The sequence below is a fragment of the Equus przewalskii genome, unplaced genomic scaffold, assembly GCF_037783145.1.
Source record: "Equus przewalskii isolate Varuska unplaced genomic scaffold, EquPr2 ChrUn-10, whole genome shotgun sequence".
Classification (NCBI taxonomy): Eukaryota; Metazoa; Chordata; class Mammalia; order Perissodactyla; family Equidae; genus Equus; species Equus przewalskii.
This window is the reverse complement of record NW_027228747.1, coordinates 4,697,622-4,725,169: the sequence shown is the minus strand read 5'-3', so window position 1 is coordinate 4,725,169 and position 27,548 is coordinate 4,697,622. Positions and strand designations below refer to the sequence as shown.

The 27,548-nt window shown below is 50.2% G+C and overlaps 8 protein-coding genes across 8 annotated transcripts in view; 4 read left to right on the top strand and 4 right to left on the bottom strand.

Moving 5' to 3' along the window:
* LOC103539999 (histone H2B type 2-F-like) overlaps positions 1-13,797 on the bottom strand; it is a 35,057-nt gene extending 21,260 nt beyond the window's left edge. The window contains exons 1-2 of the transcript XR_011536560.1: positions 13,664-13,797; positions 12,237-12,449 (exon numbers count right to left, since the gene is read on the bottom strand). The gene's annotated coding sequence lies outside the window, so the exon portion shown is untranslated. The remainder of the gene's footprint in view (positions 1-12,236; positions 12,450-13,663) is intronic.
* LOC139081442 (histone H4) lies at positions 577-1,002 on the top strand. Its single transcript, XM_070607203.1, has one exon. The coding sequence runs from the start codon at positions 635-637 to the stop codon at positions 944-946; it is 312 nt and encodes a 103-aa protein (XP_070463304.1). The 5' UTR covers positions 577-634; the 3' UTR covers positions 947-1,002.
* Positions 13,798-14,278: 481 nt separating the features above from the next.
* LOC139081443 (histone H3) lies at positions 14,279-15,585 on the bottom strand. The gene has a single exon (XM_070607206.1). The coding sequence runs from the start codon at positions 14,749-14,751 to the stop codon at positions 14,341-14,343; it is 411 nt and encodes a 136-aa protein (XP_070463307.1). The 5' UTR covers positions 14,752-15,585; the 3' UTR covers positions 14,279-14,340.
* A 255-nt stretch (positions 15,586-15,840) lies between these two features.
* On the bottom strand, positions 15,841-16,342 carry LOC139081445 (histone H2A type 2-A). The gene has a single exon (XM_070607209.1). The coding sequence runs from the start codon at positions 16,340-16,342 to the stop codon at positions 15,950-15,952; it is 393 nt and encodes a 130-aa protein (XP_070463310.1). The 3' UTR covers positions 15,841-15,949.
* A 350-nt stretch (positions 16,343-16,692) lies between these two features.
* Positions 16,693-17,146, top strand: LOC103547603 (histone H2B type 2-E). The gene has a single exon (XM_070607211.1). The coding sequence runs from the start codon at positions 16,693-16,695 to the stop codon at positions 17,071-17,073; it is 381 nt and encodes a 126-aa protein (XP_070463312.1). The 3' UTR covers positions 17,074-17,146.
* A 3,379-nt stretch (positions 17,147-20,525) lies between these two features.
* LOC139081446 (histone H2B type 2-E) lies at positions 20,526-25,026 on the bottom strand. Its single transcript, XM_070607212.1, has one exon. It carries the CDS (start codon positions 25,024-25,026, stop codon positions 24,646-24,648), a length of 381 nt encoding a protein of 126 aa, XP_070463313.1. The 3' UTR covers positions 20,526-24,645.
* A 350-nt stretch (positions 25,027-25,376) lies between these two features.
* Positions 25,377-25,878, top strand: LOC103547604 (histone H2A type 2-A). Its single transcript, XM_008514862.2, has one exon. The coding sequence runs from the start codon at positions 25,377-25,379 to the stop codon at positions 25,767-25,769; it is 393 nt and encodes a 130-aa protein (XP_008513084.1). The 3' UTR covers positions 25,770-25,878.
* A 32-nt stretch (positions 25,879-25,910) lies between these two features.
* LOC139081444 (histone H3) lies at positions 25,911-27,438 on the top strand. The gene has a single exon (XM_070607207.1). It carries the CDS (start codon positions 26,966-26,968, stop codon positions 27,374-27,376), a length of 411 nt encoding a protein of 136 aa, XP_070463308.1. The 5' UTR covers positions 25,911-26,965; the 3' UTR covers positions 27,377-27,438.
* Positions 27,439-27,548: the final 110 nt, after the last annotated feature.

Below are 27,548 nucleotides of genomic sequence, written 5' to 3'. Positions count from 1 at the left end.
AGGATCCGATTTCTCTCGGGTGAGGGAGAATTCCACGCCTCATATCAACGGGAGACTAGACTCGGGAATTACGGCGCTCTTCCCCCTCCCTCCACAGCCCGGGTGCCCTGCTCGTGCGATCGCCTCGTCGGTCAGTCCGTCCACTTCTCGGAACTGCTTTCGTTGCAGTTTTATGGAACACGGTTCGGAAGCCTGGGACCCTCTGGTCGGGATCAGACCCGGCGCTGGCGCTCTCTTCTCCTTCCCGTCTCTGGATCCACTGGCTCCTCTTCTGGTCTCCTGCCGCCAGAAGGACCTTTCCTCTTAGCCCAAGTTGAGAGCCTTCGGGGAGCCTACAGACGGAGAGAGGCAGAGGCGAAAACTGCTGCGGGATCCGCTTGGATCCGAATTCTCCCGGCGACTATGGCAAATAGATTCCCACGAAGGGCAGAGTCCGTTAGAGGGAGTCGGGGAGGGCGGAGGGGGATATGGAAACAGCCGGAAAGAAATGACGACACACAGAGCGGGCGGGGACAATTTACAATGCTTCCCGCCCGCGCGCTTTGGGTTTTCAATCTGGTCCGATGCTCTTGCATATGAGGAAAGACGCCGCCCTCGCCGCTCGCAGAGATCGTGTCTCCGGCCTGCGGCAGTCATGTCTGGCAGAGGAAAGGGTGGGAAGGGCTTAGGCAAGGGGGGCGCTAAGCGGCACCGCAAAGTCTTGAGAGACAACATCCAAGGCATCACCAAGCCCGCCATCCGGCGTCTTGCTCGGCGTGGGGGAGTCAAGCGGATCTCGGGCCTCATTTACGAGGAGACCCGGGGTGTGTTGAAGGTGTTCCTGGAGAACGTCATCCGCGACGCGGTCACCTACACGGAGCACGCCAAGCGCAAGACGGTCACTGCCATGGACGTGGTCTACGCGCTCAAGCGCCAGGGCCGCACCCTGTACGGCTTCGGAGGCTAAGCTGCCGCTCCACTTGAACGCCTGACGACCCCAAAGGCCCTTTTGAGGGCCGACCATACAGTCAGCAGAGGAGCTGGGCCCTTGCGTCAAGTACGACACCAACCAAGCTGGGAGGTAGCTGCACTTGACAGTGGCTCCAGTCAGCTCGGACTTTGACAGCTAGTGGCGCCCAAAGCGCTCACAACCCTCAAAGCCAAAAGCTGCCTCTGGGTTTGTTCCTCCATCCGAAACGTTCTCCGGGCCCCTGCTGACCCAGGCTTCTTTCTGGCGCGCGCTATCCTCATTTGTGGTCGTCGGCCCGGGCTCCCGAGAGAAGAAACCGGCAGAAGGAGGCCAGCTCAGGTTTGTAGTTCAGAGAGGCCACTTGTGCCACCTCATGGCTTTTAGCCTCGTCAGTTTATCTGCACCACACTTCACCCCTCTGTTCAATGGGGTCAGGGACCGGATGGCTTGAGGGCCCTGTTCATGTTGGATACCCTCCTGTGACATGTCTGCTCACTTCACAAGGTCTGAGCCAGGAGCAAAACAAATCCAACCAGAAAGCGTTCGAAACTCCAAAGAAATAAAGAGGCTGTGAGATCAGAGTGAGCTCGTTAGTGCAGTTTTAAAACAAGTTGGCCCGGCAAATTGGCCACTGGATGAAAAGTATTGATTGCTGTGTTTTTAGTGTTCAATAAAAAGCCCTCTCAAAACTGCTTGCTGAGAGTTTTGTTTTCCTTCGGTGCTACCTTCAAGGGAGACTTTAGTCAAGGACCTATGAGATATGGTCTCTTAGTGACAACGTTGCAAAGATACACATGCAGGGACAATTTAATAGGATCCTTCTATAAAAGCTGAGCGAGCTAGATGATCTTAATGTCCTGAAAGGAAGTCTTCAGGAAACGGGTCAGTCGGGTGTGGGTGACTTTCCTCGCGGGGCCTGTTGCGGCTTAGGAGAGACCGGCAGGAGCACACTCGCCGGCAGTACAGAAAGCACACGTTCATTGCGACGAGGCAAAAGGAAGTTATTCTCCAGAATCAGCATGGTGAAGAAGACAGTAGGCCGTTCCCTACACTACCACTTCTACATTGCCCTGGTTTGGATTGAAATGCGGTAGGTCCACACCGCTAGCCTAATTATACTTTTGCAATGATCCCATCTGTGAGTAAAAGGTTTTTTCAGCATTCTAGGCTTATGATTTTACAGTTAAATTTGGTTATGGGAGTAGTTGAGAGAAGAAATTCTCCATCAGCTCCCAAAAGGTAAACCTGCTATTTTCTTTACTGGTCGCCACACTTGGCTGCTCTCTTTAGCATCAAACAGTTGAAGGTGAACCAGGTTTAAAACATGGGGCTTAGCAAAAGAGATGCCAGAAAGTCAAAGGATGCGAGACTTGCCCAGCAGCACGGGGAAGAGAAATAATATAGAAAATACATACACACACACACACACACACGCTTACACAAGTGGCACAATAGTACATGGTAGCATGTATTCATTATGATGAGAAATGTAGACAGTAATTACTACAGGAGTCCTAACACTACAGAAGTCACTGGCTGCTGGGGAACTGGGGAAAGCTGGGCTGGAGGTGGGGCCGGCGTCAGGCTTTGAAGAAAGAGCAGAATGCCTGGCTTCCTACTGAGATAATACGGTGTGGGGGAGGGGTTGGGGAGGATCAAGGAGGAGCTGGCGAGAATAACAATTGTGATGAAGGTGTCCAGGTGAGAAGTAAGAGGATTCAGTGTTCAAGGTGTTTCATTTTCCCTCTAAATTAAAATCTCACCCGCAACTGATGGCATTGCTATTTCAAGTATCACCGTGTTGTTGTTTTTTAAACTTTAAAGGCAATGCAGATTGAATATATCTGACCCTCGCTGAGATACTCTGGAGAAGGAGAGAGAAAAAACTTGAAGAGAAATCAAAAAATAGTGGAAGGGAGGGGGGAAAAACATGTCCATTGTCTACACTAGTCGTTCTTAAAGCGTGGTCTTTAATCTCAGATCACCTGGGAACTTGTTAGAAATGCAAAATCTTGGACCTGCCCCAGACCTAGTAAATGAGACACTCTAGGGGCTGAGACCTGGGCATCTGTGCTGTAGCCAGCCCTCCAGGTGATTCTGAAACACAGGAAGGTTTGAGAACCGCTGGTCTAAGTAACGGTTTTGCTTTAAATGAAACAAAAGTATTTAGAATCTGAATATGTATTGAACCTGATTTGTTTACCATAATGTTAAATTTGCTTTCTCTGATGGAAAAGAAAAACATCCGGTGAATGACCCTATTAAATTTTCGGTAGTACAAAATGTCACAGGAGGAAAAAGGTAAAACAGCTTTTATTTCCTCAGCGAATTTGGGGCAAATGTAAAAGATGGGTGAGTGAAAAATGCAGTCAGCTTGTTTTACTACACATTATTGGTTTGTATTGTTAACAGGATCGAATTTTATAATTAATGGACATGTTTCTTTCTTTCTTCCCAGATTTCCCCCAGATCTTGTCCTTTAACCGTTAGTGACACCTCCTCTTTACAGTGATTTTAGCAGTGATCCTTGTTCCCGCCTTGTCTGCTCCTCTAAATGCTATCATGATGGGGTGTCACTGAACGCTCTGTTAGCTGTATCCAGCCTCTGATTATTGCCGGATTACAGAGTGTGCATTGTGCAGCTTTGTGCATTAGCAAATGGCTTTCTTAAAAAAAGTTCTTAACCATCTGTAACAGAAAGGAATATAATGTTCTTTTATCTCTTTGACTTGCTAACAAAATAAATTCCTTCTCATTTCCATCCCCGAGTAGCTCAGATGCCCTCCGTAAGCCAGCCCTGGCTGCCATCTCTTCCCTCCCTGGGTGAAGTCAGGACTTCCACTAGAATATATACGAATTGTTATAGAATCCAGTCTGCGGGCTTACGTCCATTACCATGGTCACAGAGGCTCCTGAGTGTCTCACTGGCTAATCAAACTTCACAATGGATCAGTTTGAAGTCTTCCCTTTCCTTTCCAGGCTCCCTACTTCTCCGGATAGCAGCATTATCCTCTGGGGCACCCAGGCTAGACGCTCCTGAGTCATCTTTCACTACATTCTTATTTTCTTCTTTTGAAACCTCTCGCTCTGTACCTTACAGTCGAGCTATTGAGGTACAAGTCATATCTCTGGTTGAACCAAAAGAACTGAGCTACCAATTACGCAGAATGTTACGTACGTGTATATAGAAATATGTATGGATGTGAGGGGAATTATCAGGTGAAGTGTTCACAAAAATTTAAGAATGACTTATAGGTGTCACTTATACTCATTGAACATTTCTGAATTGTTCAAATGACTTAAAATAAGCATGTATAATTTTCCCGGCAAACAATGAGAAGATGATAACCTGGGCTACATGAACCATGGCAAATCTTAGCTTTGCCAAAGTTCAGTTTACTCATCTTGAGTGTTACCGAGAATTCCTACCTTTCTCACAGGAATGTTTTAAGGATCAAAAGAGAAGGAGATCTATGTGAAAGAGTGAAGCCGTGAAGTGACACAGAAACCAAAGTTGATGTCTTTATTGTCTGTTTCACCCAATCTACATCTTACGCGCTCTGTGATCACGGGGGAAGGGAGGGAGTCAGCATAGCTGGAATCAGAGAGAAAGGAGGATGGTGGGTGCAGACGAGGCGTGAACAGATGGGCAGGGCCGGATGTTTCAGGATTAGATCAGAAAAATGTAAAGTCATCTTAAAGAATCAAATAGACTCGCCAGCTGACTTGATTGTTGTAAGGTGTTAAACGAATTATTTAAGAATATTTAATTCTTCTATAGGAACTAAGAGAAATGAACAAATAAAGAGAAGAAACTAATTATAGATAATAAGTGAGCATAGCTTGTGAGACGTGTTAGGCATAAATCAAGTAGAGCAAGTGTGGTAAACACAGGGAGGAACGGGTGAAAGGACCAAGTAAACAGCACGTCAAATAGTCACGAGGTACATGAGGTACCCGGTATTCATGCCTTAAATCAGCCATCCACTGGGGACACGCACTGTGGCCCGCTATGTCCTCTGCAGGCTATACACAGGGAAATCTATAGCTATTCAGCGGGTTAGTTTTGAATTACAACTATGGCCAGGCGTACTCGCCCCCATATCTCCCTGATTGAGCAGCATAAGTCAGCTTCAGGGACCTTCCAGGTGCTGAGCCCCTTTGCCTACCTCAGCTCTGGTCCTCTTAGCTGTAGCATCAGCAGGGAAGGCTGACACGGCAGAGCGAGTCGGGACAGAACATTGTGTAACCCAAGGTTCGATGCTGTGTTGGACTTCCCCCCTCACTGCACCCTATTCCGAGTGTGCTAACCTCTCCGGAGCACCCCTTTCCCTTTTCTCCTTGTTTTACGTTGTTGAATGGATTCAATGAACTGTGTGATCTGAAAATCTTCACTTGGCCTAGGAGCCTTTCTGGGCAGTGAACTCCGGGATTTCTTGTCTGGTGGTAGAGAAGAAGGCGACAATTACAACAAAGTGATTTCTTACCACACCAACCATATTACAGAAGAGGTTTGGAAACAAGGTGTGGGGGAAAACAACCATGGGGTTGTGACCATCCAGGTACCCTCCAAGGCAGATGGACCGTGACTCTAGTGGGTGCAACCAGTTTCTGCAACGGGCAGCCTTTAGAGCTCAACGATACCCTGACTGAATAATGGCAGCCATTGAGGTCATCTGCCTCCGCGCTCTTCCCAACTTTCTAATGGGAGTTTGGCTTCCCATACGGACTCACCCACAGGGAGCTGATGAGCAGACGGGTTACACTTCTCTTTGGGAAATTAAGAGCATGATCTCTGGAATCAGACATTTCCGGTTAGGATCTTAACTTCACTGTTTACTAACAGTGAAAATCCCTTAATCTCTGAGCCTCATTTGCTTTATCAGTAGCACTAGGATGAAAAGAATACCTACTGTGTCGGGTTCTTCTGTGGATAACGTGTATTAATATTTATAAAGCAGTCAACGCTATGATTGGCATTCAATAAATGCTAATTCCTGTGAATGATGCCAATTATTAGTAGGGGTTTATATCTCTGTCCCTTGAGAGTGTGATGCGTGGGATCTAGTCCTTCAGAGACCCTCACCCCTGGCCTACCAACACAATGGAATTTCTGAGCCTGCAGAGCCCAGGACCAGAGGCTGGAATGGGGTGAGCACGGGCCCAGGGGGTCATTCATCCTCATGACCTGTCTGAGTCGCCACCGGCCCTTCATTTCCTTGTCTACTGCTTCACGATGCAATAAGACCAGACGCAATGACCTCCCAACCATTAAACAGAAGACCCAACCAGCAAAGGAAGAGAAGAGGGGAAGGAGCAACCAAAGAAACCCAAGGCCAAAATCAAAACCTGGCTGAGGAAAATTCCATCACAAGCTCAACATTTAGCCCTGAGCAGGGACTCTGATGGGTGGGGAGAGCCGCTGCCCTAAGGAAGACAGTTTGTAGGGAGGTCAGGAGACGCTTAACTTTTTGCTCATGCTGATGTCTGAGAGGGACTATGAGGTTCAGAACCAAATAACCAACTGGCCAAATTTAAACGTTTGCTAATATCCAGAGGCAGTTGCACCAAAACCTTTGGAAGCCGATTTAGCAATACCTATCACAATTAGCCACCAGGTATACTGAAAAGCGTCCCCAACTATATGCACAAGCATAAGTTGCAACAGTGATTTTAGAAGCAAAAAGTCTGTAAAATACCTACATTTCCATTGATGTGAGTCTGAGTAAATAATGGAAGAACTATCTATTCAATGAAAAACTGTGCATCCTTGAAAAAGAAGGAGACAGACTGATACATAAGCATTTTTCTATCTGTAAGCCAATCCTGGTGGTCTAGTGGGTAAGATTCGGCATCAGGGGGCAGCAGGACTGAAGAAGACGGGAAAAGGAGACGGTGATGGGAGGAGGCACGGAAACCTCTCCGGGTCCCCTCAACTGGAAGAGGTCATTTGGGTTGAATTTACATACCTCTCTTTGATTTGAATTACTTTTTAAGTGAAAGAATAATGAGTAATAGTTCCCACGTATTGAATATCTACTCCGTACCATTTCGGATCTTCGCGACAACCCCCAAAGGTAAATATTATCGCCCTTTTACAAAGCAAGAAACTGATGTTGAAGCGGTCTAAGTATCTTGGCATTCTCTGATACGCTACGATGCTCCTGAGTCTGACTACACTATTTGTTTAAAATTTGCAGATTACAAATAATCTGAGGATCTCGAAGACATCTGCCAAACACACTTAATGGAACCATACCATACAGTATTGGTGCTGGAAAGGACCCAGGAAACCATCTGGTCCAATTTCTTCGTTATACTTTTCCTCTGGTTTCAGGACAAAACTACTTTAGCTTCCCTTCCCCACCAGATGCCCGCCCCCCCCCCCCCCCCCAGTGGTGTAGATGGTCCTCAGAGGCCTGTCCTTTGGGCCGTTTCTTCATAAACTCTTCCCAGGGACTCCTCTAGCTCCTCTGGGCAGACGAGAGAACTCAGCTGAGTCTCTAGATCTGCCTCCAGATCCACACTCCCAGCTGCCATGGCCACTTGCCGCTGCCCATTGAGAGCTGAGACCCAGCCTGGCCTGAAGTAAACTCTTTGGCAGCTGCCAATTTCCTTGAAGGTGGCACATCCTCGCAGTCACTCAGGCAGGAAGGTCCCGAGACATCGTTGATTACTTTTTGCCACAGCAACCCCCTTCTGCCCCTTCCCTCCTCCAGGTTCGGGCAATATTCTATGCGCCATAATGTCAAAGCCCCCACACCCCGGCCCTCGCCCGCCCCGATCCATTGCTGTGGCCTGTTCCCTTGTTGTCATTCTCAGCACCTCTCATCTGCTCTGTCCTTGAGGCCTGTGACTTGGCCCCCTGCCTCGGGTGCTGCTCACTTCTGACTCCTTCTGCACCCTCTCCCCAGAGTAACCTTCTGTATACACGGCTCTGAGTATGTTACCCACCTGCTTAAGGCACTCCCTCCTGTTGGTTTCTCCCACTTTTGTTGTTCTCTTTTATCCTCATTTCCCGATCTCCACCCCCCCACCCCCCCACCCCCGCCATAGAAAACCATTCTACTATGGTCAAAGCATATTTGGTTTCTATGCATGATTGCAAGATCCATTAATGTACTTTTAATTTACATAAATAGTTGTGTTTTAAATCTCATTCCACGTGTTACCTTATTTCCCTCAGAACTACATTTTAGATCTCTCCTTGTTGTTATGTAGCCAGCCATTTAATCCACTGTCTCCTCCTGCTGCAGAGTACTCCATGGAGTGAATCCGCCACATTTTCTCTAGCCGCTCTCGCAGTGACGAACGCCTACATTCTTTCTGATGTCCCATCATCCCTGTCATCTTCCCTGCTAGGCCTGCGTGAGAATGTCTTTTGGATAGATATCCGGAGACAGCCGTGCTGGTTCCTATGATGCGTATCCTTCATTGGCCTAAGAAGTACCGGGCGGCCCTTCAGAATGGCTGCCGTAGTCCACACCCCACCAGTGGGGCACCAACCATCCAAGCCCTCCCTCTTGGCCAGGCGGAGCATCCAGTGTAAAAGACATCTCATTATTGCCTTAATTTTTTTCTTCCTCTTCTATAATCCCTTCCCCTACACTGTTTACAGGGTAACATCCACCCTCTCCCCAGATTGGCATTCAAGACCCCCAGTCAGCTGGCCTCAAAGTCCCCGCCACTGAAAAGTCATCTCCCATTCCGGGCCTCGGCCCACCCTGTGGACCAACCAGCCGCCACTCACAATTCTCCTCATCTTTTTCTGGTTCCTCAGCTTGGATCAGACTCCCTGCCCCGGTGCCAAGTTCTCTCACAGGAAGAGCTCTGTGATCCCCTCAGTTAGAAGTGATCTTAGCCTCTGAACTTCTCCGTAACTCATCTGCGTCTTTCTCTGCTACCTACCGCAGCATGCCTTCCCTTTTACCGCGTGCCTTTTCCTTACGGAGCCTAAAGACCTCATTCTCATTGTTGCAACCTCGTGTACGTGCCTCCAGGCAGGAAGAGAAACCAGGATTCCTGTGGAACCAAATAGTTATAATTTTTAACTTGAGTCGTGATTTTACTTTGTTCTTTGCAATTTTCTCTTTCGCAGTGGTTTTCCATTGCAGGTTGGAACCTATTAGCAAGTGGTGAAATCAACTTAGAAAATAGGAGCCAGTATGTTTTATTAATGAAACAGAACAGGATTGAAAGTATCATGGTGCATCCACAGCAGAAGACAATATCCTTTTGTACAACTTGTTTCACTTTTTAGAGGTGTGTGAGGATGTGTGTGTGTGTGTGTGTGTGTGTGTGTGAACGTGCAGTAGCTAGCAATATCAAATTGTTCTTACTGTAGTTTGGAGTCAGCAGAAATCAGAGCTACTGTACACGTTGAGTGATACTGTATCTCTACGTGTAACTATTTTGTGCATTGTTTCCTTCTGAAACAACAAGTCTAGTACAAAAAGCAAAGCAAAACAGGAGACCCAGGCTCAAGTTCCACCTCTGCCATCTTCTGGCTGTGACCCACATTCCCAGGTGTCTCTCCCTCGCCACGGTGAGTTTCTTCATCTGTTCAACAGGAGTCAAAAAGCCCTTCCTCCCTCCCAGGGTTACTGCGAAACTGGATGAGAGGAGGTGAGTGAAAGACCATGCAGTCTAGAAGCTGGTCACGTGCTTAAAATCGGTCGCCCGTTAGTGTGCGTTGTTCTTTCTTTCCCAGGACATGATTGTAACTGGGACTTACATCGATTCACGTTAATGTCACTAATATTTACATCACCGATGCTAATGACGTTATTAATATGGATTTATGACCACCTGTCAGGCTCTGTTCTAAGCACTTTGTGTGAACTGTGTTACCTCTTTTCATCCTCACAGCAATCCCGAAGCGGGTGCAGTTATGATCCTGCTTTATAAACACGTGAGGAAACGGAGACCCCGGTCTCTTCTCTTTGGAGCCTTTTCCCGGTTAGGGGTCAGGAGCCCTGGCCCTACCCTGCAAGGGGCCTCAGGCCTCAGCCCCAGTTCATAGCAGTGAGGAGCCGAGACTTCTGGTTCCCATCCCCTTTCTGTCCTCTGCGGTCCTTCCTCCTCCTCCTCCTGCCTCTCTTTAGGCATGCTTCACTCTCTGCTCCTGATCGTACACTCAACCGCTAACCGCATCCCCAAACAATCCTGTCGGCAGGGCTGAATCTGATGTCTTTGGGGATAATAAAAGCCAACGCTCCTCCCCAGATCGGCCGTGTTCGGCAACGGATGGGGGCCGCTGGCGGTGGCGCAGCTCAGTGAACTCCTCGTTCTCAGTTACTATCACCAGGAGCGGGCTCCGTCTGGGACGGTGGCCACGTACGGGCAAGGGGCACCTGGGCTTCGTCGGAGACGCCCTGCCCCTGGGCAGTTTCCTGCTCCCGTGTTCTGGGACCCCTAAAACCTTGGAAGTTCTTCGCAGAGGTCCGGTCCGGGCCTGCTCCTGATCTGTAACCTCCAGGACCCCAAGAGCCTGGGGCATCTCCTGCCCGACTCCCTCATGTAAGGCAAAGAGTCGAAGGGCGGGTGGATTAGGCTCCTCCTCAAGCATTTCCTGACCACCTACGGCGTGCCAGGCACTGCTTGGGTGCTGGCGCCACGGAGACGAACAAGGACAAATCCTCCCCCTGAGGAATGCTGCCAGCCGAATGCTGACGGTAAGGAATAGGAAGGGGTGTCAGGATAGGGACGGGGAGAGGCAAGGAGGAAGGCCCAGAGAGAAGAGGAGAAAGGGAAGGGAAGGCCACCTAGGGCTGCATCTCGAAGAAGGAGCAGGGGTTCTCAGGGCTACAAAAAAGGGGAGGACATTCCAGACAGAAGAAACGGAATGTGTGAAGACATCGTACACTTGGGGACTGCAGGCATCCTGTGGGGCCAGAACCTACTCGTTCAGCTAGCACAGCCCCCGAACCCTGGGGAGGCTCTGAGAAACACCGGGAACTAGATGTCTATTAAAACCATTGTGATTAGGATCTTTTAAATTTGATAACTATGAATAGAGTCGCTAAACTTAATTGAATGCTTCTTCTGGACCAGACACTGTGCTAGGTACTTGACAGGAATCGTCACTTTGAATATTTCCAGCAACGCTATCAGCGAGATGCTGTTGTCCCCGTCTTACAAATGGGAGCAGGGAGATTTCCTGGCTGAAGTCACCTACCGTTCTACGGGCAAGACCAGGATTGAAATCCAGGTTTATGTAACTCCAGAGTCCCTACTGGTTATTAACCCCCGCTGCTCGGAGCTGTCATGCAAAAGAAGCTGGACTCTATTCCGAAGGGAAGGGAGAGGAGGTGGGAACATTTCAAGCGTGAGAGTGACAGGCTCAAATAAATGCATTTTAAAAAAGATAGCTCTCACACAGAGTGGAAGCCTAGTGGCAGGGCAGAGAGTCTAGCCTGAGTATTTACTCAACCCTCCAGCTCCGAGCTGGGTGAGGGGCTTCAGCTGAGGCAGGGACCAGGGACGGATGGAGAGAGGGTGATAGAATCGAAAGTCAGAACGTAGGTTCGATAGCATTTGGTGACTCATGAGATTTGGACAAAAGACAAGAGGAAGGAACTTCCGACCGGAACAGGTGCGGGGATGAAGGTGTCTTTGTGTCCGGATGGGGAACACGGAAGGGGAGAAATCGCTTTGGGAAGCAAGATGATGCCGTTTAGGAAATCAGCCGAGTCTGGAGTGCCTATTTTCCGTCCAGAAGCACCTGGCCACCAGGCAGTTAGAAATATTGGTGTTGAGCTCAGGACAGGGGTCTCAGCGGAAGATGCTAATTTGGGAGCACTTGGCAGAGAGGCAGAGAGAGGGTAGGCAGGGAGTCCATGATCTCACTGGTGTTGCAGGGAGAAGACAGACGGCCAAGGCCAGCATGGGCGAAACCAGGAATATTGATAAGCCTGGCAGAGAACAGGAGAAGGCTGAGATGGGGACCTGGAGAGGGTGAGGGAGGACCAGGAGAGCGTGTGAACCCAAGGGCCTAGTCCTCTTCGGAGGAAGCAAAGGTGGTGTCATCAGGGCCGAAATACCACGTAGCTTCCCTCTACACACGCGCACACACGCCTCTCCCCTGCCACCCTAAGGCGGAATTCAATCTGAACAAAGACCGTTTTTCACTTCTTAAAAATCCCGGGTTCGGGGTTAGACTTTTCTCACAACCGAGCTAGCCATTAGAGGAAGACCATTTATCTGCCTGACCCTTCATTATCCTTTAACTCTCACCTGAGAGTAAAGAATGATGTAAGTACAGAAACGATTAAACGTCAAAACTTACATTTTAAATCGTTCCCTCGTATTGATGGACTCAGTTTGCGCCGGTCGGTCTCCCAAACAAATGGAAAGATCGGAGAGACTGCCGTGAGGGTGGGCCTTCACAGCGACGGGAACACACAGTTCTTTTCTACTCCCGACTGGATGTCGACCACGCCACTAAACTTCCCTTTGAGATTCAGACGGGGAGACTTCCCGGAGGTTAGGGGTGCCCAGACTGGAAAATGAAAGCAGTGTGATCTCGGGGGCGGGCGGAGGACGCAGAGGGCTGACACCTGACACCGACCTCACAGGTTCCAGGGTCTGCTCAGTTGCTCCCGGACCCGCGATGCTGGACAAGTCACTCACCCGAGAGCCTCGGACTGTACCTCAGAAAGCCCCATCGCCTGGATGTTCCTGAAAGTTCTGCCATGAGGATGGATGAGATGATGGGTGCAAAGGTGGTGCCCCACGCACCTCTAAAAGTCCCTCTTTCTGACCTGGAGAGTACAGACCCAGGCCCCTGGCTCCACCCTGCAGTGGGCGCCTAAGCAGGTATGAAGGGTCTGGGCAGAGACCCGGAGGCACGCTCTGGAAATTGCCGTGACCCTGGAGCAGAGACAGGTGGCAACCTGCAGCAGGAGGGGCCTCAGTCCCTACACTGCTCTCCCTTTCTCTGACACATCTCAGGAGAAGCAAGGGGAGCTTTAAAAAACTAAGTTTCTCTCCGTTCCCCTTCTCCCCTCTGTGAGTTCTCACCGATCTCTGTAACGAATGCCTTTAACCTGTCACTGTGCCGCGAGGAAACGGCAAACACAAGTCTTGGCCTCTTCCAGGTGCAAATAAGTGACCGAGAAGGTTAAGAAGCCGTGTCATCTAAGACCTGTACAGCCTTTGCATCTGAGCTCTGCGGAGACGCGCTCTGCAAAACCCCGCCCGACGGCCCTGACCACCAAGAGGCCTTGCCCTTCCACCTCCCGAGCAGCGCGGGAGTCACCTCTCGGGCCTCCAACCCTCACTATTTCCTCAGAGCGGGGAGCTTCATCGTTCCAAAGGAGGACCATGTTCTGCCTGTTTGATTGCTCTTCCCAAGAACCTGAACTCCGAGCGCCAGGTCTGTCCTTCCGGGGGGCGGTGGCAAGGGGCGAGTCCTCCAAATACCCGAAAACAGACTCCCCACACGTCTGAAGAAGACGCGGAGAGAAACTACCAAGTCTGGGCAGGGAATCCAGACATGGGTCGAAGGTGGGAGAGCCGCCTTCGCCGAGTACAGTGAGTCTCCCCCTGCGCCCCCGGGCAGGAAACGGTCCGTTTAGGGCCCAGATCGCGACAGCGGCCTCCGAGTCTGTACGCGCCCCCAGCCCAGCCCCGCCCAGCCCCGCCGGGGCTTTGAGGAGGAGCAGAGGGTGCGAGGTGTCAGCCTGTTGTCGAGTGAAGCCCGAAATTACCCACATTCGAAGCGCGGGAATCCCCAACTTCACCCGGCAGACGCCCGGCGAGACGAAGGACGAAGGGGGCGACTTCCCTCCGCAGCCGGAGAGGCGCGCCCGGTGGGGCCGTTTCCGGCGGGGACGAGGAGGTCGCGGGCGCTGAGCGATCGGCGCGCGCCTCCAGCTGGCTCGCCGAAGGCCAGGTCGGGCGAGCTCTGGACGGCGAGGCCCGAGCGTCCCCTGGTGACGCCTCCCGGTTTCGGGCCACTCGCGGCCCCGAAGCCCCTCCCCCCGGACCTGGCCGGTTTCCAATCCCGGGTCACCGTCGGGCGCCGCCAAGATGCCCCAGAGGAACCCACCGCCTGCGGCCGCCTCAGGAAGGGAGGCCGCGCGTCCTAGCCGCGCCCGAGAAAGCAGCGGCCGCCTCGCCAGGCCAGATAAGCAGACCGGCGTCAGCTCCCGCAAGGCTCAGAACCACCGCCGACGGCGGCCGGCGAGAGCTAAAGTGACTAAGAGCTGACCCCTGGGGAGCACAATCCCTCGGCCCGCTCTAACGCCCCGCCCTCCCCCCCGAGGCAATGGGGGCGCCCTCCGGAAAAGCGCGAAGGACAAGCGGCACAGCTCCCTCCGAGTGCTGTTGTGGGTGGCTCTGAAAAGAGCCTTTGGATATGATGGAACCTCGAGCCGAGCGCGCGCCCTTTAAGCCCGCTCCCCGCGGATGCGGCGGGCCAACTGGATGTCCTTGGGCATGATGGTCACCCGCTTGGCGTGGATGGCGCACAGGTTGGTGTCTTCGAACAGCCCCACCAGGTAGGCCTCGCTCGCCTCCTGCAGCGCCATCACGGCCGAGCTCTGGAAGCGAAGGTCCGTCTTGAAGTCCTGCGCGATCTCGCGCACCAGCCGCTGGAACGGCAGCTTGCGGATCAGCAGCTCGGTGGACTTCTGGTAGCGCCGGATCTCCCGCAGGGCCACGGTGCCCGGCCGGTAGCGGTGCGGCTTCTTCACGCCGCCCGTGGCCGGCGCGCTCTTGCGGGCCGCCTTGGTGGCCAGCTGCTTCCGCGGGGCCTTGCCGCCGGTCGACTTGCGGGCGGTCTGCTTAGTACGGGCCATGCCGAGCCAGAACACCAACTTACCAGCGCAGCGACAAGGAGACTAACGGGGGCCGGCCCGCGGCGGCAGTCTTTATAGGCACAGGCTTTTCCCGATTGGGCGGGGCGAGAATTGAAAGTCCCGCGCTGCCTGGCCATTGGCCGCGACGTCATCCGGCCTAGCGTCACCCATTGGCTTGCGCAGAATCCTCCCCTCCCCCGCCCACCCGCCTCGCTGTCTCCTTCCCAGTTTCCCAACACTTTTTCCCACCTTGTTTTTCCTCTCTTTCAGGGCGAGTCATTGTTGATCGGAACCGTGTCCGACTGTCCCTCTTCAGCCCCTCACTCCTTTGGAACACGCTCCCCGCGATACCCTCTTCCTCTCCACGCTTCGTAGCTCCCGAACCGAACCTCGGGCTTCCCTTCGTCCCCCGCCCCCCGCACGCCTTGCTGCTTGCTACCTTTTCGGAGACCCCCAGTTGGTCCGACCGATGCTTTTGCCTTCCCGCCTTTCGGGTGGGAAAGCTGTCCGTCCCCCCGGGCGCAAGATTCCGCCTCCGAGAGCCTAAGTGGGGAACCCGTATCTCGGCCGCGAAGGCGTCTCCTCACTTTCTTGTTAAACTAAGACAGTCGGCTCAGTGAGGCCAAGACCCAGGTCCGCCACAATCCTGAAAGCCGCCCCCTCCTCTACCGACTGGGATGCACATGTGTCTGTGAGAGAGAGAGAGTGGGGGGGGGGGGGGGGGGAAAGAGCCAGAATGAGAACGACAACAGGTCCCCTTCACCCTAAACCTCAAGTGTCGGGCAAAGGCCTCGGGAACGACTGCGGAGTTGCGCCCTCGGCACCGACTCTTACAACACAGCGTCCGGGGCCGCCCGGAAGCATCCATAACTGAATCAACCGACTGCACCTCGGTGCCCGGGGAGCTTAGGCACCTCCATCTGCGTCAGTAAGTCCTTAAGTTTACGAGCCACCGAACCGAGTAAAGGTGGCTAAGGGCTCAAGACCGGAGAAGCCGAGGACCGGTTGGGAGTAGGGAGCAAATGGCACCCCCGCCCCCGTTCTCTCTGGGCCCGGCCTTCCCCACTGACAGATGGAGTCGGGAGCGGCTACTGTAACAACTCTTTTTATTTGAAGGAGTGGGTGGCTCTGAAAAGAGCCTTTGATTTCACAGGTGCCCCCACCACACGGGGGCTGGGCGGGCCTCCGGACGCCGGCCTCACTTGCCCTTTGCCTTGTGGTGACTCTCCGTCTTCTTAGGGAGCAGCACAGCCTGGATGTTGGGCAGAACGCCGCCCTGGGCGATGGTGACTTTGCCCAGCAGCTTGTTCAGCTCCTCGTCGTTGCGGATAGCCAGCTGCAGGTGACGAGGGATGATACGCGTCTTCTTGTTGTCTCGGGCCGCGTTGCCCGCCAGCTCCAGAATCTCCGCGGTCAGATACTCGAGGACCGCCGCCATGTAGACCGGCGCGCCGGCCCCCACCCGCTCGGCGTAGTTGCCTTTGCGCAGCAGGCGGTGCACTCGCCCCACCGGGAACTGGAGCCCAGCGCGAGAAGACCGCGACTTCGCCTTAGCGCGGGCCTTCCCTCCCTGTTTGCCACGGCCAGACATGACGGGGACACTCTCTGCGATCCGCTACCGCTCGACAACCGCCAAAGTCGCCCGAAACGGCTCCGCTTCACCCTCTTATAGGCAGAACGGCGATTGTCTACGGAGCATTTTGATTGGCCAAAGCGTAGCTTTGCTCTGGTGACCAATAGGATAGCTCAGCTAGAATCCACTCATTTACATAATCTCGTCTCCCTCGCAGGCGCGCCACTGAAAACTCGCGAATCACAACGCAGCGTAATCAGAACCTTAATTTGCGTACAGCCTCTATAAGTACCGAGTCGCTTCCGGCAGCCTCGGACCCGCTGTTGGGTTTGCTCGCCTGCTCGTGTCTGGCGCTCGTGCTTCCCGCTATGCCTGAGCCGGCCAAGTCCGCGCCCGCGCCCAAAAAGGGCTCGAAGAAAGCGGTCACCAAAGCCCAGAAGAAAGACGGCAAGAAGCGCAAGCGCAGCCGCAAGGAGAGCTATTCCATCTACGTGTACAAGGTGCTGAAGCAGGTGCACCCGGACACCGGCATCTCGTCCAAGGCCATGGGCATCATGAACTCCTTCGTCAACGACATCTTCGAGCGCATCGCCGGCGAGGCGTCCCGCCTGGCGCATTACAACAAGCGCTCGACCATCACGTCCCGGGAGATCCAGACGGCCGTGCGCCTGCTGCTGCCCGGCGAGCTGGCCAAGCACGCCGTGTCCGAGGGCACCAAGGCCGTCACCAAGTACACCAGCTCCAAGTGAGTCCCTGCCGGGACGCGGCGCTCGCGCGGCTCCCCGCCCGCTTGACTCCAAAGGCTCTTTTCAGAGCCACCCACCTAATCAGCGGAAAGAAGCTGTTTCTGCTATCCGACTTTCCGTTCTGTTTATTTCCCATACACCTATCCCTTTCCCTAGTGAAGATCTGCCTTTTTCCTAAAGGTAACACCAAAGGGAATCCAAGATGCTACCAGATCCTGTAACTCTTCGAGAGCTCGCCAGAGTACATGTTCATTTGCACACAAGTAACTTGCCCCGTCCACAGTGAAAGGGATAGGATGCGTGGCGATCACTGCAATACTTTGAGGCCACGCCCTGTCACATTTAGTAACCTTTCCTGGTATACCTCGATAGCTTGATTCTGTGGTTGAAGTAGTTTTTATTTTATACTCTTGTCTCATTCTGGTATTCCTTTCAGGCACACTGAATCAATACCTACTTATTGCTCAAATTCAAGACGTTACACGATGGCAGAATAAGATAATACAAAGGTAACTTACCTATAGTAAATCTTTTTTGGTCGAGTGTTGATAACTACACGATTCCCCAGAGTTGTTGTTTTGGTATATTATAATATTCTGGATGAGAAAGGGAGGAGGAAAGAGGATGTATACATATTCAGGGATTTCAAAAACCTGGGTCCGCTAATCATAGAATGTCCTACAGAGACTTTATTCAGCAGCTTATATTGTTGCAACTACTTAGACTTAAAAATATTTGTCTCTTCTCTCGAACAATTCATTCTCTTTCTCTTCAAAAATGGAGGCTTAAAATTAGAGAATAATAAAGGCCCTTTCTGTTTTTGAGACTAGATGATCAGAAAGTAGTGTTTCGTACAACAGTTCAAAGACCATTAGACCTGTCCATAAGACTCCACATACTCCCACTGAACCCCGATCACTGGGGCCCTGAGGGGAAAGGCAATGAACCACCTATGGTACTCAGCAGGGGATTCATGTTTGACAACCACTGACATATTGGTTGTGTGGTTGACATATTCCTTGGTAAGAATCTGTTCACAGTTTTCAGTCAACACCCCAGACATATTCTTCTTTGTTTCCCTAATTGTCCTTTCCCAGAATTTTTTGAAAAGCTACATAGAAAACTAGTTTCATTCATTCCCTCATTAACTCAGGGCACCAAATATAGCATAGGATTTTACATTTCTACCTTTATTACGGTTTAAAAACACATTTTAAAGAGGTCAGATGAGAACAGAAGATAAAGTACTAAAATAAAGGCATAAAACTGAAACTTCCTGGGAAAAGATATGTTAAGCACACTGCAACAGTGTCCTAGCTCATCCCCTTGCTTTTCCTCATTTTTTTCCCTTATGTACCAACATGAAATCCCAGGGTCAGCCTGGGTGGCCTGGTTGCCTAGTGGTTAAGTTCAGTGTGCTCTGCTTGGTGGCCTGGGATCAGTTCCCAGGCGTGGACCTACACCACTCATCTGTCAGTGGCCATGCTGTGGTGGCAGCTCACATACAAAAAAAAAAAAAATAGGAAAACTAGCAATGGATATTAGCTCAGGTTAATCTTCCTCAGCAAAAAGTAAAATAAAATCCCAAATATTATCTTCCAGGAGGATTTTCATTACCTTCTGTCTGCTCCATCCAATCAAAAACAGATAACCTATTTCCTAGTTGTTGTACTAGATCCATTGCATCTTTCCAAGGCTTAGGGCCCAGGAAACATTTCCCTGCTTTTGCACATCCTTGCTTGGATCTTCTGAAAGATGAAGCCAGCTTGCTGAAGCTTGAAAAGTTCAGGTAAAGCATGGAGATGGGGAGGGAGGAGGGAAAGAAAATAGGGGAAATATTGAGTTTACAGGGTAGGGATATAACAAAAACCATTTGAAGAGGTTTGAAGGATGTTGGGTAAATAAACTATGTATATATATGGGGGAAGGAGTGGTCAATATTTGGTTCTGAGGACTCAGAATATGGGTAGGAAAGCAGAAAGCAGCTCATCTTGAAAGGTGGAGAAAGTGACTCAATGTAACTATGTTACCCATCGAGCAATAATTCCCTTTGACACCAACATTTACATTTACAGGTGTGAAAGCAAAATTGACACCTTGTTCAGGGTCCATTATGAGTATTTGTGTATATCATTTCCCAAAATAAAGGAGAGGACAAAAACATACTTTGCACCCTGAGATAAATAAAACATGCTGGGGATACAGCAGTAAACAGAATAGAAAAAGTCCCTGTCCACATAAAGCTACATTCTAGTTGATGGATGGTAAAAATAAGCAAATGAAAAAAATGTATAATATCATAATATTCAGGGTGTGATATGTACTATGAAGTAAAGCAGAATATGGAGTGGAGTGTGGATGAAATATCTGATCAGTTAATATTTGAGGTTTGAATAAAGTAAGACAGTGAGCCATAGAATATCTTGGAGAAGAGTATTCTAAGTACAGAAAACAGCAAATGCAAAGGCCCTGAGGCAGGGCGCAAGTTTGAGGAGTTCAAAGAATAAGCAAGGCCACCATGGCTGAAGCACAGTGAGCAAAGGAAAGATTTTCAGGAAGATGAGATCAGAAAGGTAGTTGAGGGTCAGATCATGTAAGCCACTGATGTGCCTCATAGGTCATTGCAAAGATTTTACCTTTTATTCTAAATAAGTTGGAGTGCCTTTGGAGAGTTTGATCTGGGTAATGACATTGTTTGACTTATGTTTCCTTAAAGCTCACACAGGATGCTATGTTGAAAAATATACTTCAGGAGAAAGGGCCGGCCCCATGGCCTAGTGGTTAAGTTTGCCATGTTCCACCTTGGCAGACCAGGCCCAGTTCCTGGGCGTAGACGTACACTACTTGTGAGCAGCCATGCTGTGGCAGTGACCCACAAACGAAAGAGAGGAAGATTGGCAGATGTTAGCTCAAGGCAAATCTTCCTCAAGCAAAAAGAGGAAGCTTAGCAATAGATGTTAGCTCAAAGTGAATCTTCCTCTGCAAAAAAAAAAACAAAAAAACCCCCAAAAAAACCCTTTAGGAGAGAGAGTAGAGGCGGGAGAGTATCAAAGAGGCTACAGTAATAGTTCAGGAGAAAGATAAGTGGGAGCAGTGAAGATGGCAAAAAGTAGTCAAGATATATTTTAAATGAAATTGATGACTTGAATGCAGGTTATGACAGAAAAAGAAGAATTGAGTTAATTGCAGGTTTTTGGACTGAGCACTTGGAAAGAGCTGCAATTTACTGAATAAGTGATGAGCAGTTTTGGAAGGGGAAAACTGCGAGTACTGTCTTGGACAAAATTTTGAGACTCCTAGTGGTTATCCAAGTGGAAATACCAAACAGGAAATATATAATTCCCAAGTGGGAATATGAAATATGAGAATCTGGAGCTCAGGGAAGAGAAAGGAGTTAGATTTATAAAATCTCTTTTTTTTTCTTGCTCTTTTGTAGGTAATCTACCTTTTCCTTCTGGAAGCATTTGGAATCACTATGATACATCTGGATATGATTTTTTTCCTAGGAATGATTTAGCTTTGGTCTCAGTATTTGACCAAAATCCCCTATCTGACTTAAGTTTCAACCTCAGACTTTAGAAGGCAGAGCAACCAGATGTCTAAGTCAGTTTTATTTGGGTATCCCTGGACTAGCGCAATCACAGAAATCACCGTTACCGCGAATGAGTATGGATAGCAAAGTATGATGAATAAAGGATGTCATTCAAAGTTATAGTCAATAAATGGATGATCACTCTCAAATATACATAAGCCTTTTAAATATAATTGAGTGAAAAGTCTTATGTGTTCACATGTTGAAATTCTATCAGTCAACATTATTTTAGTACAAAATGGAACAATTAATGTCTTAAAAGCTGTTTCTGCACTAGTTTTTAAAGTCTTTGGTTAAAAGTTTAAAAAATTTCTCAATTTTTTGTTTTGGAGAATTCAAACCTACAGAAAAGGTAAAAAAATAGTACAAGGACCAACCATATCTTCTCTTTTTATGCACACACACACATTTTCTGAATCATTTGCAAATAAGTTACAAACGTCTTGACACTTCTCCCTAAATCTTTATTTAGCAGCTCTCTCTTAAAAATAAGGACGTTCTCCTGTGTAACTACCATACAATTATTACACCCAACAAATGTAATATTGATTCAATAATATTAACTAATATGCAATCCATATTCAAGTTTCTCCAATTGTCAAAAAAATACCAAAATAGCCGTTGTATTAGTTTCTTATGGTTGCTGTAACAATTTACTATAAACTTGGTAGCTTAAAACACATTTATTCTCTTACAATTCTGGAGATCAGAAGCACAAAATCAGTTTCACTATGTGGAAAGACTGTGCTCTCCCCAAAGGCTCTAGGGGAGAATTCATTTCCATGTGTTTTCTAGCTTCTAGAGGGGCGTTTCTTGGCTCATGGTCCGTTCCTCCACCTTCAAAGCGGACATCACATACCATCTTCAAACCTCTCTCGGTTTCCATTGCCTTCTTCTTCCCTTGACCTTTTGGCCTCTCTGTTGTGAGGACCCTGGTGGTTACATTTGGGCTGACCCAAATAAACCAGGATAATCTCCCTATCTCAAAATCACATCAGTAAAGTCCACTTTGACATTTAAGGTAATATTCACAGATTCTAAGGATTTAGATGTGGACATATTTTGGGGGCCCATATACAGCCTACCACAGCTGTTGACTACAGTTATGCGTTGAATTTTGTCCCCCAAAAAGATACGTCGAAGTCTAACTCCCCAGTGCCTTAGAATGTGGCCTTATTTGGAAATAGGGCCTTTGCAGATGTAACCAAATTAAAATGAGGTCATTAGGGCAGGCCCTAATCCAAGATGACCAGTGTCCTTATAAGATGTAGAAACACACAGGAAGAAAACCGAGACAGAAGTCAGTTGTGCTGTCATAGCCAAAAAGAACCTGGGGCTACCAGAAGCTGAAAGACAATCAAAGATCCTTGCCAAGAGCCTTTAGAGGGACAGGGCCCTGCCAACACCTTAACTTCAGACTTCCGGCTTCCAGAACTATGACAGAATAAATTTCTGTTGTTTTAAAGCTACTCAATTTGTGGTATTTTGTTATGATAGCCCTAAGAAACTAATACAACTACTAAAAATTTTAATAGTAGGATTATATTATTTACTTTAAAATTTTTAATAACATTTCAGATTTTTTTGTTTAATCCCAGACATTCCTTCCTACTGGTATGTTAATCTCTGGCTCTGATCAAATATTGATTTCAACACTTGGAGATTTAGTCCAAACATGTAGTTGGAACACCTCTATTTTTCCTTATCTACCCTATTTGGCCTCTTTGAGACCTTTTAAGATGAAAGGTCTATCATATTTTATTCTGGGAAATTACTTGTTATTATTTCTCAAATGTTTCAAGATCTGAACTAGTTTAAATAAGAGTATGTCAGACAAGCTGGCTTAACTGGATGTCCGAAGATACAGCAGGGCTCCGAGGCTGGCTAAACTCCATCAGCTGCTCTGTGCTCTGATTCTCTCTCTCAGCTACACCCTCCTCCTGAGTGCTGGCTACAATCATTCTCGCTTTCACATCCTCAGAACACTTCATCCTGCTGCTGCCTCTTGAAAGCAAAAAAACCTTGTTTCCCAAAAGATAAGAGCCATCTACATTCCCCTACTCAGTTATTTAGTTCAATTTCTGAAATGTTTGTGCTAATGAGATTGGTCTAGATTCCTGAACTAATCAATGTGGGAAGGGGGTTGGAACTACATTTAAACCAATCAGGTCAACCCTAAGAACTGTGGATAAGATCTGTTTTCTGGGAAACACATGTGGCAGTGGTTCCTAAACTTGACTGCCCATTAGTGTCACCTGGGGAGCTTTTTTTAGCTCCTAAGTGTAGGCTGTACCCCAAACCACTTAAATCAGAATTTCTGGGGGTGGCACCGAGGCATCAATATTTTTTTAAGTTCCCCAGGTGATTACAACATCCGGTCAAGTTTAGAACCACCTACATAGGGGAATTCCTTAATGAAAATCAGGATACAATTACAGAAACAAAAGGAGAACAATAAAAGCTACACAGTCAATAAAATACATTATAGGACTACTAAGTTATAATTCATGACGAACACATAAGAAGAAATAAAGTCTTCGAGAATACTTCAAGCAAACACCTAAAGAGAAATAAAGCCCAGAAAAATACTTTTAGGTGACAGTCTTCATCCCCACTGCTCTGTGTTTGAAGGTGGTCCTTAAAGGCAGGTTTGTGTTCTCGTTGCTGAACCCTAGATGCCGCTCTCAAACTGCCAACTCCATATATCCACTTGAATGTCAAAAAGCTTCTCAGTTTTAAATCAGAACCCTGGGTCTCCCTTCAATGCCCCAACCCACACCTCGTCCCAGTATTCAATCCTAATTAACAGTACCACTATCTGCCCAGTTGCTCAAGTCTAAAATCTAGGGGTTTCGCTCTTACCCAAATCCTATTCCTCAGCAAGACCCGTCAATTCTACCTCCAAAATATAATCCTAAACCCAACGTGGCTCACCATTTCCATTATTATCACTATTCCAATCCAACATGTCTAGATCTCCCATTGGTGCTACACTTTAGCATGCATCAGAATCACCCAGAGCGCTTGTTAACAGTTTATTAGGGTCTGAAAATTTCACTTTTATTAAATTCTCAGGTAACTGATGCTGAACTGGAGACCAGACCTTAAGAATCACTGCTCTAGCCCACAATACTGTAATAGCTTCCTAATGGGTTTTCTTGCTTCTACTGCGGACATCTAGGACCTATGACCCATAAAGCAACCACAGTAATTTTTTTAAAGATTAAGGTTATGTTATTCCCATCCCTGCCTAAAACAAGCCAAGAATTCCTAAAGCACTGAGTCTAAACTCTCAAGCCGATCAACCTACTTTGCATTTTCCCAGCCATACTGGGGCTTTCTGCTCAAGTGCTTCAAACTTTCCTGCTTCAGAAATTATGCATATTTTGTTTCCATGTATAGGAATATCCTTTAAATTGGACACACTTTTCTGAGTGATAATTATTTTGGGGAAACAAAAGCTTTGTTAGTACCAAATATAAAAGTCGAGTTATCCCTCCTTTGAAAATAGGTCAGAAGCACGTAAAGCAAAAATTTAAGTACTGTACCATTTGGGAACACCAGACGGTTGTACCTTTGTTACCCAACTTTCTCATGCCACATAATTCAGTTAATCAAAACTAACACAGCATGTCACTAGGAAACAATTTAGATGTGCGCATGCTCACCCGTACGTGTCCAAGCCGAAGAGTTTCAAGAGTTCTCTCAGTCAAGTCACAGCCTATCTATATCCCATACTAGATCCTTGAACAAACTTACGTAAGAAAACCTATTCTAAGGAAAAACATAGATATTTAGATCTAACAAGCGTGAGCTATCGTAACGATAGCTAAAAAAACCCCACAAAGGTACAGCAAAACCTAACAGGAAGGCCACGTAAAGTAAACACAGCTTCTTTCCGCTGATTAGGTGGGTGGCTCTGAAAAGAGCCTTTGGAGTCAAGCGGGCGGGGAGCCGCGCGAGCGCCGCGTCCCGGCAGGGACTCACTTGGAGCTGGTGTACTTGGTGACGGCCTTGGTGCCCTCGGACACGGCGTGCTTGGCCAGCTCGCCGGGCAGCAGCAGGCGCACGGCCGTCTGGATCTCCCGGGACGTGATGGTCGAGCGCTTGTTGTAATGCGCCAGGCGGGACGCCTCGCCGGCGATGCGCTCGAAGATGTCGTTGACGAAGGAGTTCATGATGCCCATGGCCTTGGACGAGATGCCGGTGTCCGGGTGCACCTGCTTCAGCACCTTGTACACGTAGATGGAATAGCTCTCCTTGCGGCTGCGCTTGCGCTTCTTGCCGTCTTTCTTCTGGGCTTTGGTGACCGCTTTCTTCGAGCCCTTTTTGGGCGCGGGCGCGGACTTGGCCGGCTCAGGCATAGCGGGAAGCACGAGCGCCAGACACGAGCAGGCGAGCAAACCCAACAGCGGGTCCGAGGCTGCCGGAAGCGACTCGGTACTTATAGAGGCTGTACGCAAATTAAGGTTCTGATTACGCTGCGTTGTGATTCGCGAGTTTTCAGTGGCGCGCCTGCGAGGGAGACGAGATTATGTAAATGAGTGGATTCTAGCTGAGCTATCCTATTGGTCACCAGAGCAAAGCTACGCTTTGGCCAATCAAAATGCTCCGTAGACAATCGCCGTTCTGCCTATAAGAGGGTGAAGCGGAGCCGTTTCGGGCGACTTTGGCGGTTGTCGAGCGGTAGCGGATCGCAGAGAGTGTCCCCGTCATGTCTGGCCGTGGCAAACAGGGAGGGAAGGCCCGCGCTAAGGCGAAGTCGCGGTCTTCTCGCGCTGGGCTCCAGTTCCCGGTGGGGCGAGTGCACCGCCTGCTGCGCAAAGGCAACTACGCCGAGCGGGTGGGGGCCGGCGCGCCGGTCTACATGGCGGCGGTCCTCGAGTATCTGACCGCGGAGATTCTGGAGCTGGCGGGCAACGCGGCCCGAGACAACAAGAAGACGCGTATCATCCCTCGTCACCTGCAGCTGGCTATCCGCAACGACGAGGAGCTGAACAAGCTGCTGGGCAAAGTCACCATCGCCCAGGGCGGCGTTCTGCCCAACATCCAGGCTGTGCTGCTCCCTAAGAAGACGGAGAGTCACCACAAGGCAAAGGGCAAGTGAGGCCGGCGTCCGGAGGCCCGCCCAGCCCCCGTGTGGTGGGGGCACCTGTGAAATCAAAGGCTCTTTTCAGAGCCACCCACTCCTTCAAATAAAAAGAGTTGTTACAGTAGCCGCTCCCGACTCCATCTGTCAGTGGGGAAGGCCGGGCCCAGAGAGAACGGGGGCGGGGGTGCCATTTGCTCCCTACTCCCAACCGGTCCTCGGCTTCTCCGGTCTTGAGCCCTTAGCCACCTTTACTCGGTTCGGTGGCTCGTAAACTTAAGGACTTACTGACGCAGATGGAGGTGCCTAAGCTCCCCGGGCACCGAGGTGCAGTCGGTTGATTCAGTTATGGATGCTTCCGGGCGGCCCCGGACGCTGTGTTGTAAGAGTCGGTGCCGAGGGCGCAACTCCGCAGTCGTTCCCGAGGCCTTTGCCCGACACTTGAGGTTTAGGGTGAAGGGGACCTGTTGTCGTTCTCATTCTGGCTCTTTCCCCCCCCCCCCCCCCACTCTCTCTCTCTCACAGACACATGTGCATCCCAGTCGGTAGAGGAGGGGGCGGCTTTCAGGATTGTGGCGGACCTGGGTCTTGGCCTCACTGAGCCGACTGTCTTAGTTTAACAAGAAAGTGAGGAGACGCCTTCGCGGCCGAGATACGGGTTCCCCACTTAGGCTCTCGGAGGCGGAATCTTGCGCCCGGGGGGACGGACAGCTTTCCCACCCGAAAGGCGGGAAGGCAAAAGCATCGGTCGGACCAACTGGGGGTCTCCGAAAAGGTAGCAAGCAGCAAGGCGTGCGGGGGGCGGGGGACGAAGGGAAGCCCGAGGTTCGGTTCGGGAGCTACGAAGCGTGGAGAGGAAGAGGGTATCGCGGGGAGCGTGTTCCAAAGGAGTGAGGGGCTGAAGAGGGACAGTCGGACACGGTTCCGATCAACAATGACTCGCCCTGAAAGAGAGGAAAAACAAGGTGGGAAAAAGTGTTGGGAAACTGGGAAGGAGACAGCGAGGCGGGTGGGCGGGGGAGGGGAGGATTCTGCGCAAGCCAATGGGTGACGCTAGGCCGGATGACGTCGCGGCCAATGGCCAGGCAGCGCGGGACTTTCAATTCTCGCCCCGCCCAATCGGGAAAAGCCTGTGCCTATAAAGACTGCCGCCGCGGGCCGGCCCCCGTTAGTCTCCTTGTCGCTGCGCTGGTAAGTTGGTGTTCTGGCTCGGCATGGCCCGTACTAAGCAGACCGCCCGCAAGTCGACCGGCGGCAAGGCCCCGCGGAAGCAGCTGGCCACCAAGGCGGCCCGCAAGAGCGCGCCGGCCACGGGCGGCGTGAAGAAGCCGCACCGCTACCGGCCGGGCACCGTGGCCCTGCGGGAGATCCGGCGCTACCAGAAGTCCACCGAGCTGCTGATCCGCAAGCTGCCGTTCCAGCGGCTGGTGCGCGAGATCGCGCAGGACTTCAAGACGGACCTTCGCTTCCAGAGCTCGGCCGTGATGGCGCTGCAGGAGGCGAGCGAGGCCTACCTGGTGGGGCTGTTCGAAGACACCAACCTGTGCGCCATCCACGCCAAGCGGGTGACCATCATGCCCAAGGACATCCAGTTGGCCCGCCGCATCCGCGGGGAGCGGGCTTAAAGGGCGCGCGCTCGGCTCGAGGTTCCATCATATCCAAAGGCTCTTTTCAGAGCCACCCACAACAGCACTCGGAGGGAGCTGTGCCGCTTGTCCTTCGCGCTTTTCCGGAGGGCGCCCCCATTGCCTCGGGGGGGAGGGCGGGGCGTTAGAGCGGGCCGAGGGATTGTGCTCC

Bases quoted from the DNA above. Each gene is read 5' to 3' on its own strand.
- LOC139081442 (XM_070607203.1), top strand. From the start codon at position 635: ATGTCTGGCAGAGGAAAGGGTGGGAAGGGCTTAGGCAAGGGGGGCGCT.
- LOC139081443 (XM_070607206.1), bottom strand. From the start codon at position 14,751: ATGGCCCGTACTAAGCAGACCGCCCGCAAGTCGACCGGCGGCAAGGCC.
- LOC139081445 (XM_070607209.1), bottom strand. From the start codon at position 16,342: ATGTCTGGCCGTGGCAAACAGGGAGGGAAGGCCCGCGCTAAGGCGAAG.
- LOC103547603 (XM_070607211.1), top strand. From the start codon at position 16,693: ATGCCTGAGCCGGCCAAGTCCGCGCCCGCGCCCAAAAAGGGCTCGAAG.
- LOC139081446 (XM_070607212.1), bottom strand. From the start codon at position 25,026: ATGCCTGAGCCGGCCAAGTCCGCGCCCGCGCCCAAAAAGGGCTCGAAG.
- LOC103547604 (XM_008514862.2), top strand. From the start codon at position 25,377: ATGTCTGGCCGTGGCAAACAGGGAGGGAAGGCCCGCGCTAAGGCGAAG.
- LOC139081444 (XM_070607207.1), top strand. From the start codon at position 26,966: ATGGCCCGTACTAAGCAGACCGCCCGCAAGTCGACCGGCGGCAAGGCC.